The sequence below is a fragment of the Ursus americanus genome, chromosome 27 (assembly GCF_024610735.1).
Source record: "Ursus americanus isolate L20-20 chromosome 27, mUrsAme1.1.p, whole genome shotgun sequence".
Classification (NCBI taxonomy): domain Eukaryota; kingdom Metazoa; phylum Chordata; class Mammalia; order Carnivora; family Ursidae; genus Ursus; species Ursus americanus.
The window spans coordinates 19,939,838-19,958,159 of NC_142153.1; the positions used below are offsets into that span (position 1 = coordinate 19,939,838).

The 18,322-nt window shown below is 36.4% G+C and overlaps 1 protein-coding gene across 1 annotated transcript; it reads left to right on the forward strand.

Annotated features, from left to right (window-relative positions):
• Positions 1 to 2: 2 nt before the first annotated feature.
• CNOT7 (CCR4-NOT transcription complex subunit 7) lies at positions 3 to 18,044 on the forward strand. Its single transcript, XM_045779373.2, has 7 exons — positions 3 to 201; positions 1,695 to 1,909; positions 3,587 to 3,780; positions 8,874 to 9,035; positions 12,082 to 12,226; positions 14,699 to 14,809; positions 16,373 to 18,044. The coding sequence occupies exons 2-7, from the start codon at positions 1,793 to 1,795 to the stop codon at positions 16,499 to 16,501; spliced, it is 858 nt and encodes a 285-aa protein (XP_045635329.1). The 5' UTR covers positions 3 to 201; positions 1,695 to 1,792; the 3' UTR covers positions 16,502 to 18,044.
• The last annotated feature ends 278 nt before the right edge of the window (positions 18,045 to 18,322 follow it).

Genomic DNA, 18,322 nt, shown 5'->3' on the forward strand with positions numbered 1-18,322 from the left:
CACCTAGCGCCCCCGCCAGGACGTACGAGAAGCGACGGCGCAGCACGGTGCGGCGCAGCCCCCGGCTCCTCTTTTCCCCTTGCTGGGCGTGAGGTGTCTATGGGGCACCCGCTGCTGCCGCCGCTACCGCCACCGCCACCGCCGCTGGTTGCTGTCTCTATGGCGAGGAGGAGGAGGAGGAGCGCGAGCTCAGCGACACAAGTAGATCTTGCGTCTGCCCGGGGGGGAGGGGCGGATTGGGGAAGTAGAAAGGGGGCGGGAACGATGAACCTTAGAGGGTGAGCGATGGCGCCAGCTGGAACGCGGCTGGCGAAGGAAAGAGCTAGGCGGCGGGTGGAGGGGGCAGGGTAACGGGCTGAGGGTATGTCAAGGGGGTGGCGCGGACTGATGACGTAAAGGCTTTGTACCTGGGGCTTCGACGTTGTTGGACGGAAATTGGGAGTGGAGGGCGGTGGCCTAGATCCTCTGCTCCTCGTATTTCTTCTTGCAGCAGTGGTTGGGAGTCAGTCTAGCTCCAGTAAATGGTTATCAAGCACCTTCACGCTGGCTCTCTGCCAGAGAAGAGAGTTATCTATGACTTGAGTGGCTCTGTGCTGTCTTCGTTTCTTTGGGAGCCTGCAGTACGGAGATTGTATCTCCAGTAATGAGAAGGCCTCTGGTGCCGAGTCGGGACTTCTGGAATTGTAGTAGAGAGGGAGGTGGAAAAAGCAATGTTAAGCTACAGGGTCTTCCTAAAGTGTGTGTGTGTGTGTGTGTGTGTGTGTGTGTGTGTGTGTGTGTTTAGTGGAATGGGGAGGGTAATAAAGGAGGAGTTTCCTAGATTTTTGCTTTCTGTTCTTAGAGGACTGGAGATTACATTTGTGACTGAAGTGTTTGGGGGATATCATAATTACCTTGTTTACCCTTGTTTGTTAGGATTGTTTCAAACTTATGTGAAAATGAAGGAGGATTTGGAATTTTTCTGTCCAAGAATCAAAATGTTGGTCTGTACTCTTTATGTGGCATGATACTCTGTTTATGGACCAGAAACAACAGATATGTGTTTATGCTCAGGTTTTTAGGAAATTAGAAACAGTTTGAAATGCATACACCGTATTGCCTCCTTTCTTTCTCCCTCCTGCAGTTATGGACATTTAAACAGTTTCTGTGGCTGTTCCTTATTTTTCAGAAAGAGCTTTTTTTGTTTTCTTTTTTTGTTGTCGGTTTCCTAAAAAGTCCCTTCTCATCTGACTTGAATAAATGCCACTAAAATAGATTTTGTAATCAGATCAGATTTTGAATGTTCTATTAAAAATGGCTAAAAGCAAACATTACCTTTGTCCTAATAACATCTGATCCCATCACGTTATATCACTATTTAACTTTTGATTTTCTATGTGGAAATAGATGTCTTTATAAAGTTTAATTCAGAGAGTGAGTTGAATTCAAAGCAGTCTTTAATGTTAAGTTTTTAAAAAATGATTAGTATATACACATAAAAAATACTGTTTTTACTTAACATTGATATTAGGACCAGAAAACCTATGTTGTAGTCCTTTTTTTCCTACTGATTAGCTGTGTGACTTTAGACAAGTCATTTCCCAAACTGATTTTCTTACATATCAAGGACTTTGAATAAACAATCTTTTAGGTTTGTATCAACTCATTTCTTCTATGATTCATATTTCTGATATCACTGGTTTTTATTTTGACAGGTACAAAAATAAAGGATAAAGTATTTTATGAAACAAACAAATCTTCAATCAAGTATAACATTTTGATGCTTGGCATCTAGACTTCTTGTGCCCTCACTATGCCAGCAGCAACTGTAGATCATAGCCAAAGAATTTGTGAAGTTTGGGCTTGCAACCTGGATGAAGAGATGAAGAAAATTCGTCAAGTTATCAGAAAATATAATTACGTTGCTATGGTATGCCTATCATCAAATCCTAAGATGCTTCTTATAAAAGAGGAAGAGGGATTTTAAAAGTCTTGAATTCAATCCATCTGGTTAATATTGTAGAGATTAATCATAAAAAGAAAATTTTGTCAATGTCTTCCAACCAGAGACCACCACTCATGCAATGTGACAAATTGGGTTTATTACTCATTGCATTGAGGGAAAACGCATACCACTGGAACATGGGGCATTTGAGTAAGAGTGTTAGGAAGGACTTGTAGGATTTGGGCTTCTGTCAGGTGGTTTTAGGGAGGGATTAAGGAGGCAGGGCCTTGCTCTGAATTGGATACTGTTGAGAAGCTGGAGTAATTTTATTACAGGGTATCTTAATAAGTTAAGTAGAATGAGAGAAGACTAGAGTGAGACTAAAGCTATGAAGAAGCAACGGTTACTTACGTTAGCCAAGATAGAAGGATGTTTGGTCATTTTTGTGATTTGGACAAAGTTTATGTTTTTGTCTATGTTCAGTCATGATTACAGAGTGGTCTTGTCTGATGTTGAAGTGTGAAACTGTTCATAACAACAGAAGAACATTTGAACTATCTGTGGGCGCCAGGTCAGCTCCCAGCAACACTGAAGGCTTAACTGATAATACCAGATGAGCACACAAAAGCCAGGGAGCTCCTGCATGTCTTTCTCAAGAAAAATCAGATCTCCCAGTGGAACATTGTTGACCTGCAGTTTTCTTGTTGTTTGTTCTAATCATCATTGGAGCTCCATGAACACAGTGTGCTGTTAAGCATCTCTGCTTTTGCATTTAATATTCAGTTTACCTAGACCATCTATTCATTTAATTATTTTGCTGCTTTACCTGCTGTACTTTGTACATCTGTTATAGTTACTGTACTGTTTTCCAGATTGTAAGTTCCGCGAAGCAAGGGGATAGTGCCTTAGTCATCCTTTCTCTCCCACAACACACCCGGCATACCACAAAATATCCAGTAAAGTGGTTGTTGAGTTGGACTGAATTTAGAGTTTTAATTTCTTTACTGTTTCATTGTGATTTGGTATTCAGATTTTGTTCTTAGCTTCCCAGTTTGAATTTTAAAATTAAAGTGATACAGTTATTTCCTCAGTATTTTTAATGCAAATAAATAAATGTGCTTCTGTGGGGAGGGGCAGGTTGACTGGTGAAAATACGAATATTCAAGCGAGCATAGATAACCTATTTGATAGAGTGCTATTTTAGCCCAAGAAATTTAGAGGGTTTTGATGTTTAGACAGACCTTGTCTCAGAGAAATGTTTGGAAAGTATGATGTGTTTTCCGTTCTTTTTAATCAGTTCTTCATTTGTTTTAACACTAGCATACTGTGAGCATAGTTTCACATACCCCTTGAGAAACATGAATTTATGATTTTTTCCCCCTTCCTTGGTGCATTTATTCATATCTTATACATAATAATTTTTTACTGACACAGTATTTAAAATAAGAAAAAGTCATTAAGTTTGTAGAGTTTGATTTTATGGTCCTAAAAAGTAATGCTCTTCATAGTTAAAAAGTAATTTATATTTGAATATGAATGTGTAGAATATTACCTATAACAGAACTCTTTGACTTGAACCAAAAATTAATTATTTATTCTAAGAATTTCTGGATTATGGTTTTGATCATTTAGTAAATAACGAATCTTGAAACTATTTTACAGGACACCGAGTTTCCAGGTGTGGTTGCAAGACCTATTGGAGAATTCAGGAGCAATGCTGACTATCAGTACCAACTATTGCGATGTAATGTAGACTTGTTAAAGATAATTCAGCTAGGACTGACATTTATGAATGAGCAAGGAGAATATCCTCCAGGAACTTCAACTTGGCAGTTTAATTTTAAATTTAATTTGACGTAAGTGGGAAATAAATATAACCCAAACTTTTTTTAGCTTAATTTTAGGAGTTGATTTCCCTCAAGTATGGTGAATGAAATGTTAACTGAATTTGGCACAGTTATCCTAGAAATATTTAAAACCTAAAATTTCAAAAGACTAGGTTTCTTCTAATGGGACAAAAGAACTAGGATAAAGAAGACTTTATATTCAAATACTTTGAATTTTAAAGATGTTGTTTGAAAAGTATGACTGCCACTTTTTTTGAAATCTGAGAAACTTTGGGTATTGAAAACACTTTTTGATAGAAAAAAATAACCTTACATTAGTTTTATTTTCAAACTTTGTGTGCAGTTTGAAATAAATACGTCTTTGTTAGAGTAATTATCCTTCTTGTGAAGAGATTTTTATTACAGTCAAACTCCAGTTTCTGAGTAGATTACATGTCAAGGGCAGTAAGACATTTCTTGAAAACCTGGGTGCATTTTCCTGTCAAATCAATATAATTATATAATAGTTATATTATAGTTACAGTCCCCCATCAGCCTACAGAACCTCTTGTAACTTACACATAGGAGAGGTAATGGTACCCTTGAACTTGGTATTTCTTTCAGAAACCATTCCGAATCTAAATTCTAACTTAAGCCCAAGGTTGAATCCCAGTTTCCTTACTTGTTGTCTTGATAGTGTAGGGAAGTTTGGAGTGTTTTCGGGTGTGGGTAGATTGTTTACAAACTGACTCTAAGGTGGGGAAATGTTTAATACATTCTGATTAAGTTACAATATTGCAGTGTCCTTCTATTTGACAGCTTGTACTTGTGTAATATGATCTTTCATCTAGTTCAAAAAATAGTTAAAGAAGTGGTGGGACAATTAACAGTAGTGCCAATGTAAGAACCTCCCATTCTCTGTACAGTAATGTGATATTTAGCATATAAGTCTAAAAAGCGGGGCTGATGATTTTAGAGAGGTTGTCAGTGGTGCAGTACTATGGCTTATGACTACATTGTGTTCAGCCTCATTTTCTGTTTTACTTTCTTGGATTTCATAATGTACACCAGAACCTTGTAAAGGGTAAAGTACTCCTCTCTATTCAAACTGATAATAACCTTTTTCCCAAGTTGATCATTAGAACACTGTGTTTTAACTGAGATACTGTTGTGATGTAAATACATGAGTAGGAGGTGACCCATCCATGTCTCCATTTTGGGAAAATTGACATTTTCCTTTTCTAGAAACATCTTTGTTATAATAACAACTGCCTTATTATTACAATCTTTGAAAGACATTTTTTTCTTATACAGAGAGGGCTACTTGTTACCAGGTTTTGCTACCATTTATACTAATGTTAATGTCTAAGAAGTTGTTTTTAAGGAGAAGGATATAGTAGAATACACTATTTAAGTGGAAATGATTATTTGGAAGATAAAACTGGGACTACCTTAATATGAAGACAGAGTTCCATGAATAGAATCTTGGATATTTTGAAGAAAGATGAAAATTGACTTTTTTATGGGGTGTCTAGAATGTGTCAGCAGCTGTGTTAGGTGCTAGGGATATAGTGTTGAGGAAAGTTGGTCCTGGTGTTTATAACTTAGTGTTCCTGTAACATTTCTGTCTGCTCTCCATTGCCAAAGTCCAAAAATTAGATTTGTTAGATAATGATCAGTGTATAGGAGTTCTCTCTAAACTGAATTTGGAGTTGATACATAAAATGAAAATTGAAGTAGAATATTGATGAGCTGTGCAGAAGAAAGCTATCTCAAAGGAGAGGAGAACGAATTTCTAAAATATCAGTTTGATGATTGCAGTAATTAGTATTTGAGAGAATCATTTTAATAGTGTAATAGAGATTATAGGAGATTGTGGGTTCCGTGGTCACAGAAAGGAAGCTGATAATTCATTTAAGGAAAATGGCAGAGGAGAGGAGATACAGGGAGGACCGTAAGTGGAAAGGACAGTTTGATTTTGTTCTAGGGCTAATGCACAGGCAGTTGAAGGCTAAAAAGCAGTTGTCAGGTGTGGAGTTGCAGGCTGTTCATGTTGTCTTTCATATAGTCTTTGCAGATTTTTTGAGCACCTTATGTGTTCTTGGTTTGAGTTCATTAAATATTAAGTTTAGTGACCATTTGTGCATTTGTGACAGTCTGTATTCTGGTTTGCCTTTGCTCATGATTTTTAAGCATAAACTTAAATTTATAGGGTGGATGTTTTAAAATATATAAAATGTGTAAAATGTTTGGTGAGCCAGGAATGGATTGAGGTTGGAAAGAGTTTCCAAATTGTAAAATCTTTAATCTGCTGTGTTTAAAAATGTGAATTTGTGTAGTGGGCTAAGTTTATACTTGTCGGTAGGTCAAAAAGTAGGGGCGCCTGGCTAGCTCAGTCCATAGAGTGTGCGACTCCCGATCTTGGAGTTATGAGTTCAAGCCCCATGTTGGACGTGAAGGGTGAAAAAATAAATTTATTGGATTTAACATACCTAGTTAAGTTAGTTTCTGTTTTTAGGATATAGTTTGAAATGAGTAGCCTTGTATCTCTGCATTTTGGGAAAACCTTTTTTAGTGATTTCTACGTGGCTTTTACTCCTTTTCAGTTATTATACCTGGATATTTTGCCACCTAAAACTTCAGTAGTTGATTAGTGTTAGAAGCAGTCGCATTACTGTTCATGGCTGTTCTGAACAGATTGTTCTAATCAGTAAGCCAGTCTCTGCACCTGCAGCAGTCCTTACATTTTTGACTAAACAAATGTTTTGACTACTTTTTTGAGATATGCATCCTTTAATATATTCCTGCATGTACTAGGATTTTTGAAGATGGGGAATGATTTCAAAACTTGAAATGGATACCATGGGAAGGGGACAGTCTATTGATTTGGAGAATTGAATTGTAACAATTGTGGAGTTTCCCTTACTAGCAGGAAATTTTCTTCATCGTATTTAGAGATTTATTAGCCTACCTGTATGAAGCTTTCAACTTTCTCTTCGAAAGAGTTGGACATTATAAAGCATAGAATTGGTTCCAAATTTTAAAATATTTACTTCAAAGAAATTTAAATGATAGTACATTAGCTTAATCTGCATTGAGTTATGTGAACTATACACAAAGAGGAGTAATTTTATACATTTTTTTTTAAACCAGACTTATTGATCATTAAATACCTGAAGTACTTACCCAGATCTTTCTTCTGGACATTGTGATTCAATAGGTCTAGGTATAGGACCTGGGAATCCATATTTTTGGTAAGCTCTCTGGATGATTGCTGACATGGGGCAAGTTTGGGAAATTCTGATTTAAATAGTGCAACACTCACTGTTCCACTTCACATGTTTTTTGATGTGGTGATAGACATTAAACAAAAGAGATAAAAGTCATTGCCCTCTTTTTTTTTTTTTTTTAAGATTTTATTTGTTTATTTGACAGACAGCCAGCAAGAGAGGGAACACAAGCAGGGGGAGTGGGAGAGGAAGAAGCAGGTTCCTAGCGGAGAAGCCTGATGTGGGGCTTGATCCCAAAACGCTGGGATCACGCCTGAGCCGAAGACAGACGCTTAATGACTGCACTACCCAGGCGTCCCAAAAGTCATTGCCCTCTTGAAGCTTACATTCTGATAGAGTGTACTAAAATAAAGATGAAGTGAGCATATGGCCCAGAATAATGTGAGCCTAGAGAAAGAATCTTATGATTTGGGTTGGTTATAATTTGCTAACGTATGCCTCTCAATGGGAGTGTCAGAGCCTGATGAGTGAGATTTTAATTGTTTAAATTACATATTTTTAGTGTAATAAGACCACCGATATCTGTTGTTTAACGAAAGATACTTGTAGTAGATTTATTCAGATATCCTTCCTAAAGGGTTTTCCTGGGGGAAATTTTGACCTAAAGTGATGATTGCAGTTCCCCTCTGTTTTTTTTAACTGTTCCAGTGGCTAGTTTTTGTTTTTTAAATTTTTATATTAAGGTATAGTTCACATATATTAGTTTCAGGTGTGTAACATAGTGGTTTAACAATTTTGTACGTTGTGCAGTTCTCACCACAATATGTGTATTTACCATCTGGCACCATACAACATTATGTTTTGTTATTTTTCAAAGACATTTAGAAGCAGACTGATTTCCAGAGAATAGACCATAAGAATACTTTTTCACCTAAATGTAATGTTTCTTTTGGTTTAATTAGTCTCGTTAAAGCTTTTAATAGAATTTTCTTTTGCTAAGTGGTAGAAACTAGTATTCTTGCAATTTAAAAAGTAAATTAAAAAAAATCCAGTGGGCAATGCACAAAATACTTTTCATGTATTCTCAGAAACCTATACCTTTGTTTTGATCCTTTTTTAAATTTAATTTAACATTTTGGATACCTCTGTGTTTGTGCTTAGAAATTAAGGCTTTCTTTTTGGCTTGAGTAAAATCTTGAAGGATTGGTTTATATTTAGATTTCCTGGCTTGACTTTTGGGAGGTGATTTTCTCAGATTAAGATTGTTAGAAGAAATTATTGCAATTATAGCAAGGTCTTTAATTTTAAACATTTTACTGGTTATTGGAGCCATTTGAAAGGCTTATTATTAGTGAGAGGAGGAAACTCCTTTTTCTTTAGGATGGAATGTAGTTTTAACTGAGCCACATTAGATGTTTTCCTCTTGGTCTCTCTCCTGGTGCTGCTGGGAGCATGGGAGGTGGATATAGGCTGTTAGCCCTGTGGCTCCAGCTCCATCTGGCAGCAGTAAATAGGCTGCTGAGACTGAAAGCCCCTGAAAAGAACATGTCTTTCACTTTGTGGTGGTAGCCCCTGGGGAGTAGAAGACCCTTTGTTCAAACTCAGTTAAATATATTTAACTTGGGAGAGGCTAATGAAATTCAATCAGTAGTAAAGATTAAAATCGCCCCCTTAGAATGTTTTGAAAGATAATTTGCTGAATGCTTTTCTAAAATAATTTTATATTTAAGTTGTATTTTCCTTCCTATATGTGAAGCATTGGAATGATCGGACCCAAGCCAGTCCTCCTGTTTTGTTGTTTCTGGCACTGTAGGTTAGAGATGTGAGTGAGAGAAAAACGGTTTGTTTGAAGTACAGCACTTTTGAAGGTTGTCTTTCTTTTTCTCCTGCCAGGGAGGACATGTATGCCCAGGACTCTATAGAGCTACTCACAACATCCGGCATCCAGTTTAAAAAACATGAGGAGGAAGGAATTGAGACCCAGTACTTTGCAGAACTTCTTATGACATCGGGTGTGGTCCTCTGCGAAGGGGTCAAATGGTTATCATTTCATAGGTAAAAAGATTGCACTGAAAATAGCATTTGTGTTTCCATTTCCCAGCACCTTCACACTTGGTGTGGGTCACGGTTTTAGTGCTTTCAGGCTTATTTCTACAAGGAACTGGCTGCCACATAGCAGTCGCCTCTCAAGAAGCTAATGTTGGTCTACTTATGGGTTAATTTAAAGATATGTGTTTCATTTTTAGCCAGTGAGAGAGACAGTATTGCATAGTGGACAGAGTTAGCCTGACAAAGTAGATCTTGGTTTAAATCCAGCAGTGCCATTTGGAATCAGTGTTACCAAGGGTTATTTAACATTTCTGAGCCGTAGAATGATACCGTTCATTCGTTAAGAAAATATTTATGTAATACCTACCAATGCCAAGCACTCTGGTATAAGATTCTAGGAATTAAGCTGTGAACAAAACAGACTAAAATCCTCATCCTCATGAAGTTTATATTCTGGTGGAAGTAGGCAATTTTTTTTTTTAAAGGATGAAATTTATATTGTTGTTTGTTTGATGCTGATAAATGCTGTGGAGAAAAAAATAGCAAAGAGGATGTTGGGTGGGTGGGGGTGGTGGATTTTTTTTTTTTTTTTTTTTAAAGAAAAAGAGTGATCAGGTAGGCATTACTTAGGAAAATGTCTTGTTTTAATGGCCAATAATATATTTAGAGCATTTTAGTAAAAGGTTTTACACACAGTAAATTCTCAATAAAATAAATGGTCATTTTTAATTCTTATTATAAAATAAAACTGGATTGTTAAAGAGAATTTCTAGAAGGGGAATTAGTTCCATTTTGTAAAAAAAAGACTTCCAAATAAGAGTTTTTTTATTGAGGTAAACTAAAACTGGAAGCACAGGGGCTAAAAGTGGCATTGGGAATTATTTTATTTGGCCTTCTATTAAATGTTCTTATATTGGGTCCATGTCACACATTTTTTAAAAAATAAAGAGTCTCCTGCATGCTTTAGAATTTCCAGCTCTGGCCTCTGGAATGATTACAGTGAAGGACTGTTCCTATTGTAAACTCTGATGTAGTACTAAGCAGTGATTTTTGAGTTGGAGGTATTGACCATACTAATTGTCACCTCTCATCTCTGCTTTCTGTTCTCCATTTGAGCCTATACCTCAGGAGACAAGACTGAAGTCTCTATTAACTTGAGGAATGTTGTCATTTTTTTTTGTTCGTTTGTTTGTTTTTTGACTTCCTGGTCATGACTAGAAAACATCATCCTGTCCTTTTGCTGTATATGACATTCTTTCATTCAAAAAATACTCTGAGCAAATACCATGTGCTAGGCGTTGGGGATATTAAGATCAACAAAAACAAAGGGTTCATGTCTCCTTAGAATGTAGAGTCTAAGTTAGACTCCAGTATTTGTCAAGATATGTTAAGGTTTTATTCTAAATGTCATTAAATATTTTCATCATATTCTAACCTATTTCCAGGAGATAAAGACTAGTTTAAGAAACTTATGAATCCTAAATTCTTGTACAGTCTTTTACTAGTAGTAACCAAATGCTGTATTGACTTCTGTTTAGTTTATTTAGCAGTCATTTCCCTGCCAATTACCAGAAATTTAAAGGTTTTTGCCTTTAATTGCTTATACTTTGGTATTCCTTAACGGTCTTCAATGGTAAAGCTTCTTTTTTTTCTTTTTAAAATTAGAAGTAATTCTGAACATTAAATAGAAATTTTATTTGTATCCCCCCCAAAAGATATGTTAATACCACTTCTTACCAAATATGTACTGAGTTCCAGCTTTGTGAAGTAAAAGATTTTAAGATATTTTTTAAAATGTGGTTCCCACTAGACTAGTGGAGAAAACAATAATGCATTAAAGGGAAGTACAAGAAAACAGCTTGTATAAGAAATCAGTGGGAGCCAAACTCTTCAGGGAAGGCATCTTGTCCTTGAAGGAAAGGTAGACAGGGAAAAAAGGGTGTGTAATTATGGCACAGGAATGTGGGGACATACAAAGCTATGGAAAAAACCCAGCAATAAAGATAGGAGATCTTGATTTGAAAGTGTGGGAGTTGGTATTTTATTCTCTGGATAGTAGTTCTCAATGTTTATTACTTTTGTTTCTTCCATGTGCAGCATTTCCATTAATATGTCTTGAGGAGCCATATGAGATAGGAACAGAATTTTGAGGGAAGAGAATGACTGATAAAATCATTTAAGGAAATGAAAATACTTCCATTAGGGAATTACTCTTTGGGTTTCTGTTTTTTTGTTTTTATTTTTTAAGTAGGCTCCATGCCCTGTGTGGAGCCCAACAATATGGGGCTTGAACTCACGATCCTGAGATCGTGACCTGAGCCAAGATCAAGAGGCGGACACTTAACTGCCTGAACCACCGAGGCGCCCCGCTCTGGGTTTTGAAGCATATGACCTCTAAAATATGGGAAGAGTTGGGGGCGCCTGGGTGGCTCAGTTGTTAAGTGTCTGCCTTCGGCTCAGGGTGTGATCCCGGGGTTCTGAGATCGAGCCCCACATCAGGCTTCTCTGCTGGGAGCCTGCTTCTTCCTCTCCTACTCCCCCTGCTGTGTTCCCTCTCTCCTGGCTCTCTTTCTGTCAAATAAATAAATAAAATCTTTAAAAAAATAAAATATGGGAAGAGTTGTATTATTTTTGCCAATTCTGCTACCTTTTGACATCTTTAGCCACGTTTCCATTCATATTTATTTTTCCATTTCCATAGTTATTTAAAATTTTTTGAGACATCTATGGATAGTTTGATACTTTTTAAAGAGTTCTTCCTTTAGAGATCAGCAAAATAGTAGTGACTGCAGGCTTGAGATGCTAGTATAGATCTATATGCTGGTATCTCTGAATGATAGTGACAAGTTCGGATCATTGTTGGTAAGATGATGGCATTTTCCCATTATTAGAAACATGTCTGTTTTCTCTCTGCTTTTTTTTGGGGGGGGGGGGGTGATTCCTTTTTTGACCTGCAATTGTGGCTTACTTAAAATTTGTATCAGAAAAAGAAATTATTTTTTCATCTCTATGGTATTTATATGTCTCTGTTCTATATTTAACCCTTTTGTAGTGGTTATGACTTTGGCTATTTAATCAAAATCCTGACCAACTCTAACTTGCCTGAAGAAGAACTTGACTTCTTTGAGATCCTTCGATTATTCTTTCCTGTCATTTATGATGTGAAGTACCTCATGAAGAGCTGCAAAAATCTCAAAGTAAGGCTTTTTTAAGTGGCGATTTGTAATCCACACACTATTTAGACTGAGTGACTGATAAATAAAATTTTAGCCTGGGATATTGTTTGAAGCCATATTTTAAGTTTTATATTAAATGCAATTACATTATCTGGTCATTTGATTCTTTTTGCTGCATAAATAATTTGTGGGAAATCCTTTTTCAAAGTTTCAGTGTACATTGGCAGAATAAGTTTTCAACAGAATTCAAACCAAGAATCAGATTTTCAGCATTCCCAGATTGAAAGTCATAAACCTGCACAAAAAGTGAGGACTAGCAAGGCTCCCTTGCACAGAAGTGTGAGTACACGCTGCCCGACATGCGCACAAGCTATCCATGCAGGATAAAACCTGAGGTGGCCAGCAGTGTAGTCAGTAATGTAGCAAACAGAGTTTTCCCTTCAGCTTGGAGAAAAATTATTTTGTGCGTTCTAGTCATAGATCGTGTTCCTAGGATTAATTTACATGGCTAAAAGATTTTTTTCCTGGCCCAAAAGATGTCAAGATGTTAGTGCTACTGTGAATGTGTAGGTCCTGTCTAGACAGTAAGTTGCATTCTGACACTGCTGAATGCATGTGTAATAATGTTACTTCTGAACATGAATTCTTTCAGAAGGAACATTTAATAAGTGAAGTGCTCCTTTGTTTTGAAAACGAATTTATGTGGTGGCACAGACTCCCAAGGAATAGAAGGGCTTTATCTTTTTTTCCAGCTGTGTTTGTATTTAAGCTGTAACTAAAAAGCACATTTAGGTAAAGTGGCTGTTTGGTAGAACCTGCATTAGGTTAATCACATTTTCTTACCAGGTGTTTAGAGGTGCAGATAAAGTTATACTTTTAGGAGATGGTAAAACCTTAAGAGCTTTACTTTTGGGGCGCCTGGGTGGCTCAGTCGTTAAGCGTCTGCCTTTGGCTCAGGGTGTGATCCCAGCGTTCCGGGATCGAGCCCCACATCAGGCTCCTCTGCTGGGAGCCTGCTTCTTCCTCTCCCACTCCCCCTGCTTGTGTTCCCTTTCTTGCTGGCTGTCTCTATCTCTGTCAAATAAATAAATAAAATCTTAAAAAAAATAAGAGCTTTACTTTTAAGCAGAAAGAAACTGTAGGAGTTGAATAAGGAAACTTTGCTTTTGACAGATGAACTTAAAATCAGAAGAGAAGTAGTCTTTTGGCCAAAGTTTGCTTGCCTTATTACAGAATATGGCATATAACTGGGGAAATTTTTAAGAAAGATTACTTATGTTTGTAGCAACTAAGAGCAGCAGGACTGTGTGCAATTTGAAGAGACTTCTCCATGTGACTCAAGTGAACTTGCAGTAGGATAGCCTTATTGCTGTAGAAACTCAGTCCACCCCTGAAAGCATTACGTGCTGAGAATCCATGGCCTAGATGTTTTAATCTGGCTTTGGAAGTGCTTTTTAAAATCTGACATGTCTCTATAATGACATATTTTAGGAACAGGATCAAATTATTGCTCACTATGTGTATGATAATGGAAAATTTCTAAGTACACCAGATATTCTGAATATGCCGAGTGAGCTGCTGTGTTAAATTTAGGTTAATGACAAAGGTGCTTTTTGACCTGTGGTCAGCCATGCCGAATGCCTCTATTCTGTTGCTCTCCTAAGCAGCTGCTAATGATACCTAATCCTCATGTTATTTTTAGCTCAGAAGTAAGAGCTGTCTGTGCAAAGCACTGTTTCAAGCTGTGAAGCAGAGGGGGGCTAGTTTGCCTTAACAATTAGGGAGAAATTTGTCCTGATCTTTCTTTACTTACTCACCTCCTATTTCCCCCCATTATTCCTTCCCTCTCTTCCTTTTTATTTTCTCTTTTATTCTTTTTCTCTTCCTTCCTTTCACTCTCCTTTCTTTTTTAAGCCTGGCAACATTAACATAAGCAGATATTTAGACCCTGCTAAGGAGTTGTATTCTTAAAACAGCATTCTCTTAACAAAGCCATAATTAAGCACTTAGTGGATTTTTAAGGACTGGGTTAGTCATAATAGCTTTGCTTTGTACAAAGTATTTAGATAAACTACTTGGAAATGGATTGGTGAGAAGCTTAGGAAAGTTTGGGAGGACTGCCGATGTCATTTTTATATTGATGGACGGATTGACTAAATGTACTTGATAAATGTTCCCCTGTACACCTGGTTCCCTTGTATAGGATCTGCTTCCCCCACATCTTTAGGAATGTTTGCCTGTCACATGCCTTAAAGCCTATGATGAAGATAAATTTTTCCAATTAGGATCTCATTTTCTACTACATTATAAACTTCTCCCATATTCAACAAATACTTTGATTGTAATTCATATTCTTTTTTCTTCTGATCTTCATAAGGTCCATCTTTACGTGCTAAAGTCCACTTATATTTTGGTCAGTGTCTAAGTTATGTAACTTGTGAATGTGGACATTGTACTGTTTCTGTGTTGACAGGCAGGTTTTCTTTCTTCTAGGGTGGTTTACAGGAAGTTGCTGAACAGTTAGAGCTGGAACGGATAGGACCACAGCATCAAGCGGGATCTGATTCATTGCTCACGGGAATGGCCTTTTTCAAAATGAGAGAAGTATGAAGACATCAGTGCCTTTTTCTCAGTTGGTTGTTGGGTTGAGAACATTAAAAATCTAACGGCAAAAGTTTTTGGGCAATAAGTGCTCGTTAAATGAAGATCTGGTTAGAGATGCATGTAGGCTCTGTCCAACACACTTGAATTAGAGTGTTCAAAAATAAGTCCTCTTGAAATGTAGTTCAGAGGGCAGTGAAAAAATGATTTCTTCATAGACTGAAAAATGCAACAGTTTAAACTACCTTAGGAATCATGTAGGTCCAACCATACTATTTCTTAGATGAGAAAACTGAAGCCAGAGGCTAGTAACGTCTATCCAAGGACACACACACACATTACTAGTGGGAGAACTCCAGAACTCTTTCTGTAGACCACATCAGTGCTGCTGTTGCCGAGCCAAGGAATCTACATGTTAGGTTTCCCCGGCATTGTCTTCTCATAGGCATTAAACTGCTGATAAAATACCATTTGCTCATGCCATTTTGCAGCACTTTGAGGGTTTGTAGAGTAGTGCTTATATAGTGCTTTTAGTAGATTGAGTCTTACCAAGTCTGAATCCTCAAGTGGTTAAGTAAATCTGAAGTAGTTGTTGAATCAAAAATCGTACTGAGCAGAGCCCCTTTAGTGGCAAAAGGCAGTACTGACTATAAAGCTAGGTATAGAAGAGTGGAATTGAATGAACTCAAGTCTCCTTCCAGCTCAGAATGGAGTGATAGATGCAGGTTTACCTCACTGTAATTTAAATGCAAAGAAAAGAAAGTTTTCCTTTTTGCAAAATAACTGTAGAATTCTTTTGAGTATATCCTCTTAGACACTCAAGAATTGACTGAGAACTATCTGGAAATTTAAAACTTCTGTAGCAATTGTAATAATAGTTGTTTTGCCAAGTATTGATTCAGAAGTGATTTGGACTGTCTATTCATGACAAGTAAATACTTTGTTTGTACTTCTTTCCAGTGCTAGAGAATTAAAACAATCTTGGATTTTTAGCTTTGCATTTTAAAAAAGTACCTTAATGGTTCAATTAATGGTGGATTCTCTGCTACTAATTTGTTATCTTTATATTCCTTGGCTGCTTCAAGAATAGTAACCTAGTGTAAATGTTCAGAATTTACTGTCCAGAACGTGTTTAGGGTTTGATTGTTTTCAGCTAACTCAGCCTTGCATGTAGACTCAAGGCTACTTATAAGCCTAAACTTTTTTCTCCCATTATTGACGATATTTTCACCATTGAGTGTTGTTACATTAATGGAATAAAAATGCCTGCCATTTTTCCATGATTACAAACTCTCATAAAATTGATCTAAATGTTACTAGGAAAGACACGTGTTTATACATTTTTTTTGTAATCTTTTTCTTTGGTTTCTCTTGAGCTCTGTACTTCTTGAAAACATTAGTCTTACTCATTGAATTTAAAATGTGTGGCCTCAAAGGAGCACCATAGAAAAGAGCTGTCATTTTAGTTAATGAACAGTCAGTACTTACGTTGCTGAAATGTAAGTTACCAGTGGTACCTTTTGGTTAAAATTATCTTTTTTTTTTTTCCCCAAAATTCCTTTTTAGATGTTCTTTGAAGATCATATTGATGATGCCAAATATTGTGGTCATTTGTATGGCCTTGGTTCTGGTTCATCCTATGTACAGAATGGCACAGGGAATGCATATGAAGAGGAAGCCAACAAGCAGTCATGACATGAAATAGTCCTTTTATTTTTATTTGAGCTACACACAGCTTGTATATAGGTTTTATCTCTGGTTGAATCCCTTGAACAATAGATAATACTATTTTTTTTTCTTTCATAGCCCATTTTATTTTCTGCCTTTCAGTACTAGTATGACCATTCCTATCTCAGATCTTAATAAATAGAAAAGCATTCAGGTTAAATTTGGCCTTAATATACTTGTTAGCAGGCATGTGTGACAGAGAGTGGGGAAAGCTGCATCATACTGAATATTTTGATAAACTTTACCTGCTTGGGCTTGGTTTGTTTTTCCCCCTTCCTAAATTAACTAGCACTGACTGTAATTTATTTCCCTATTTCATGTCTCCCTTCCATTCTGCAGGAGTTTTAGCTATTTGAGATTGTGGACCATCAATTTTGCACTTTAGAGAATGATTCTGACTCAAATCCTCTGTTTTATCAGAAATTTTGACTTTTCTTGCTCTTAGCTGGAAAAATGACCATCTGCCAACCTTATACAGTATTTACTTGTTTTTGACCCACGGAAATAGCACATGCATTGTGCAAACGGTTGATTCAGCAAGACTACAAAAAAAAAAAAAAAAAAGACAAAAAACTACTGAGAAGCTTAGTAACTGCTGTTTCTGTACGTAGTGTTTAATCTTCCAAGCACATCTAGTGTCTGTCAGTTTCTCATTGGCATGTGTAGGCTGCTCTGTGACTGAAGAATTTTTCAAACCAGCTTTACACCCTTCAGGAAAAATCCCTTGTGATTGGATGTTTAAAGTCTGCCAGGAAAATGGCATCCAAGATAACCGAAGCCGCAGTTATTTTATGATCGCACACCTCCCCCTTGATCTGCCTCTTTTTATTCTGTCACTGTTTACCCTTAGTTTTAATTTTTTAAAAATTTTATAGCCATACTTACGATGCTCTTGCTTTGTTGATTCCACAAACCAATTTCATTAACATCCAAAGATAGCAAATCTTTAGGTATATATTTTGTACCAAATTAAATTAGAAAATTGTGCTTTCACAGTGGTTACAAAGATAAATAATGGAGAGATTTGGTGCAAAACAACAAAATACAAAACTATATTCTATATATAAAGCCATATATGTGTGTATATATATGGCTATATATATATAGCTAATTAAAATTACCTGAGGAGTGTAATGCTTGTTTATTTTTTTGTGTATATCTTTGCAATCTATTTTATATATATTGACAAAAGAGACTGTGAAATATTTAGCCATGCAGAATATGTGACCAGACCAGAGCATGTGTAGGAAGACATTTGGTAATCATTAACTCTTCCCTGAAATGATAGACTACAAGTTATGATGTGTGTTATCTACATTTCAATCAGTAATACTAGCAAATCTTAAAATGTTAGCCATATTGGTTTGTTTCCTTTGTACATTCTTTATTCATGATATTACAATGCTGTAACTGGATGGTCCTTTTTAAACAAAACGTTATTTGCAAAACAGAGGGTAATATTTGTTTTTAAAGCTTTTGTAAATAAAGGCTTCAGAAATGTTTTCTTATATATGTTGATGACTGGTAATTTTGTTTTAAAAATATTTATTTGGGGAATTTTTATTTTTTTAATTTGGGCAACTGAACAGAACTCCATAACTTCTTTAACTGTAGCTAATTATTAGTCTCTTAATCAAGACTTCTGCATTTCAACACTGTCACCTTATTTTTTATGAATACCTCAACTAGATGTTAAGAATTGATTTTTATTTCTTTTCCAGGAATGCATTTATTCTGAAAGACAAAGTAAATGCATTTGATATGACTTACTGTGGCTTCTTTTTAAAG